Source organism: Penaeus japonicus, unplaced genomic scaffold (genome assembly GCF_977035675.1).
Source record: "Penaeus japonicus unplaced genomic scaffold, GWHDUDI00000001_assembly GWHDUDI00000033, whole genome shotgun sequence".
NCBI lineage: Eukaryota > Metazoa > Arthropoda > Malacostraca > Decapoda > Penaeidae > Penaeus > Penaeus japonicus.
Genome location: NW_028234435.1, coordinates 2,370,018 through 2,372,517, shown reverse-complemented (window position 1 = coordinate 2,372,517; position 2,500 = coordinate 2,370,018). Strand labels below are relative to the sequence as shown.

The 2,500-nt window shown below is 43.3% G+C and overlaps 1 protein-coding gene across 1 annotated transcript in view; it reads left to right on the top strand.

Annotated features, from left to right (window-relative positions):
- The window catches only part of LOC122251744 (receptor-type tyrosine-protein phosphatase C), a 44,617-nt gene that overhangs the window by 39,753 nt on the left and 2,364 nt on the right, over window positions 1-2,500 (top strand). Inside the window, exons 29-30 of the mRNA XM_086556595.1 lie at window positions 920-1,071; window positions 1,297-1,432. Coding sequence (XP_086412721.1) covers window positions 920-1,071; window positions 1,297-1,432 — 288 coding nt within the window. The remainder of the gene's footprint in view (window positions 1-919; window positions 1,072-1,296; window positions 1,433-2,500) is intronic.

The window sequence follows — 2,500 nt, the reverse complement described above, 5'->3', positions numbered from 1 at the left end:
ATGAGAGAGGGAGAGGGTAAGGGAGAGAGGTTGGGGGAGAAGGGGGAGGGAGAGTGAGAAGGGGAGGGAGTGGGAGAGGGCATGAGAGGGTGTGGAGAGTGAGGGGTGGGAGGAGAGAGAGGAGAAAGGAGGGTGGGGAGGGGGGAGGAAAGAGAGAGACTTGGTGGAAGGAGTGAGGGAGAGGGAGGGAAGAGGGGAGGAGAGGGAGAGGGAGAGGATGGGGAGAGGGAGAGGGAGAGGGTGGGGGAGGAGGGAGTGGGAGTGGGAGAGGGAGGAGGAAGAGAGAGGGGGGAGGGAGAAGGAGAGGGAGAGAGAGAGAGAGGGGGGGAAGGGGAGGGGGAGGAAGAGGGAGAGAGAGAGAGAGAAGTCGAAGTCGATAGGGGAGCGTAAGAGGTGGAGAGGGGAAAAAGGGAGTGTACGAGGGAGAGGGAAGGAAAGGTGAGGGAGGAAAGGAGAAGGGAAAAGTAGAGAGCGAAGAGAGAGAGCGAGAGAGGAGGGGGAGGAGAGAGCGAGAGGAGAGAGAGAAGAGGAGAGAGATGACGAGCCGAGAGGAGAGATGAAAAGATGGAGAGAGAGTGAGAGAACAAGAGAAGGAGAAAGAGAGAGAAGAAGGCGAGCGCCCAATAGGCGAGGAGAAAAAGAGAGAGAGTGAGAAAGACAGAGAGAGAGAAAGAGAGAGAGAGAGAAAGATAGAGAGAGAGAAAGAGAGAAAGAGAGAGGGAGGGTGAGAAGGGCAGAGGGATGGAGATAGAAAGAGGGAGAGATAGATAAATAGATAGATAGAGATAGAAAGTGAGATAGAGAGGGAGTGATAGATAGATAGATAGACAGATCGATAGAGAAATAAAGAGAGTGAGTCTCCGAGCTTGTCATCATCATAACCTCCCTATACCGGCCCTCTATCTATCTCCCCCTACAGAAGGTTATGGGCAGCCACCGTTGCGCCGTGCTGCAGGTGGAGGGATGGCCTGCCGACGTCGCTTTGCCCTCGTCGCCTCAGCCGCTCCTCGCCGTGCTCGAGCGCCTCGAGGCCCTTCCGCGGAATGCCGGCCCGACGCTCTTCTCCTGCAGGTGCGCCGCAAGCCTTCTCTGTTTTCCGCTTATAATTTTTAGCCCCCGCGGAATTTCTTTTTCTTTTTTCCTTTTTTTTCTGGTGGGGGGGTTATCCTTTTAATCCTTCTCTACTTCTCCCCCTCTTCCACTAATCATCATGATGGTGATCCCAAATACCCTAATCAAGCTTTAAGCGTTCTTTAACGGAGCCCCCCTTCCCCCTTCCTCCCTGCCGCCTTCCAGAGACGGCGTGACCGGGAGCGGGCTGACGGTGGCGCTGCAGTTGGTTCTGTCCCGGATCAAGCTGCTGCAGGAGGTGGACGTGTACCGCGCAGTTCTCAGTGCCATGTATGATAGGCCGCAGTTCATCGGTTCCTTCGTACGTATTTCTGGACTCCGTATTTTCTCTGCCTTCTCTCCTCCCTTCTTTCCCCTTTTTCCTTCCTTCCTTTCTGTTTCTCTTCTTTTTTTTTCTGTCTTCCGTCGTTCCTCCTTTTCTTCTTTCATTTCTTCCTTCCCGTATTCGTGTTTATATATCTCTCCATTTCTTCCTTCCTCTCCTTCGCATCTTCTTTTTTTCCTTCCTTCCTTCTTTCTTTCTTAACATCCTTCCTTCCACCTTATACGTCTACCATCTTTCTTCGTATGAAAAAAATAAAAAAATAAAAAAGAATAAGGAGAACGAAGGAAAAGAACCGGGGAAAGACATTTCATCTCCAGGCCTAAAGTAGATGACATTATTAATGATGAAACTAATAATGATATTGATTATGATAACGACCGTAAGTTTGATGATACTGATTGTAATAACAGTATTATAATTACTGATGATAATGATAATAATGTGATAATTGCTAATATCAACTATAGTAGAGCAACAGTAACGACACTAATGATAACTATTTTTACAGTAATTATGGAGATAATGACAATAATGACAGAGGTGATGATTATCGCGATTATCATGATGGTAGCAAAAAAGAAAAAAAAGAAAAAAGAAAAAAAAAAGATTTTTTTTTTAAACAATTATGATTGCAAAATTGATAATGATGATAGTAATAATGATAATGATATTGATAATGACGAAAATGGTATTAATAATGATAAGTGATAATGATAATGGTAAGATAAATAATTATGAAATGATAATATTGATAATAATAAAATAACAGCAATGATAATGATGGTGATAAGGATAACAATAATAATTATAATAATGAGGATAATATTTAAAGTAATATCAATAATAATAATAGCAGTAAGGATAAAAGTAATAACTATAAAAGACTGATAAAGATAATAGTAACAATGATGATAACAATTATAATGATAAGGATAAAGATTATAATGAGGATAAACCATACTAAAAATGATAATGATGATAATAATAATAATAATGAATAATAATAGAAAACATGATTATGATAATAGTATTGATACTATTGTT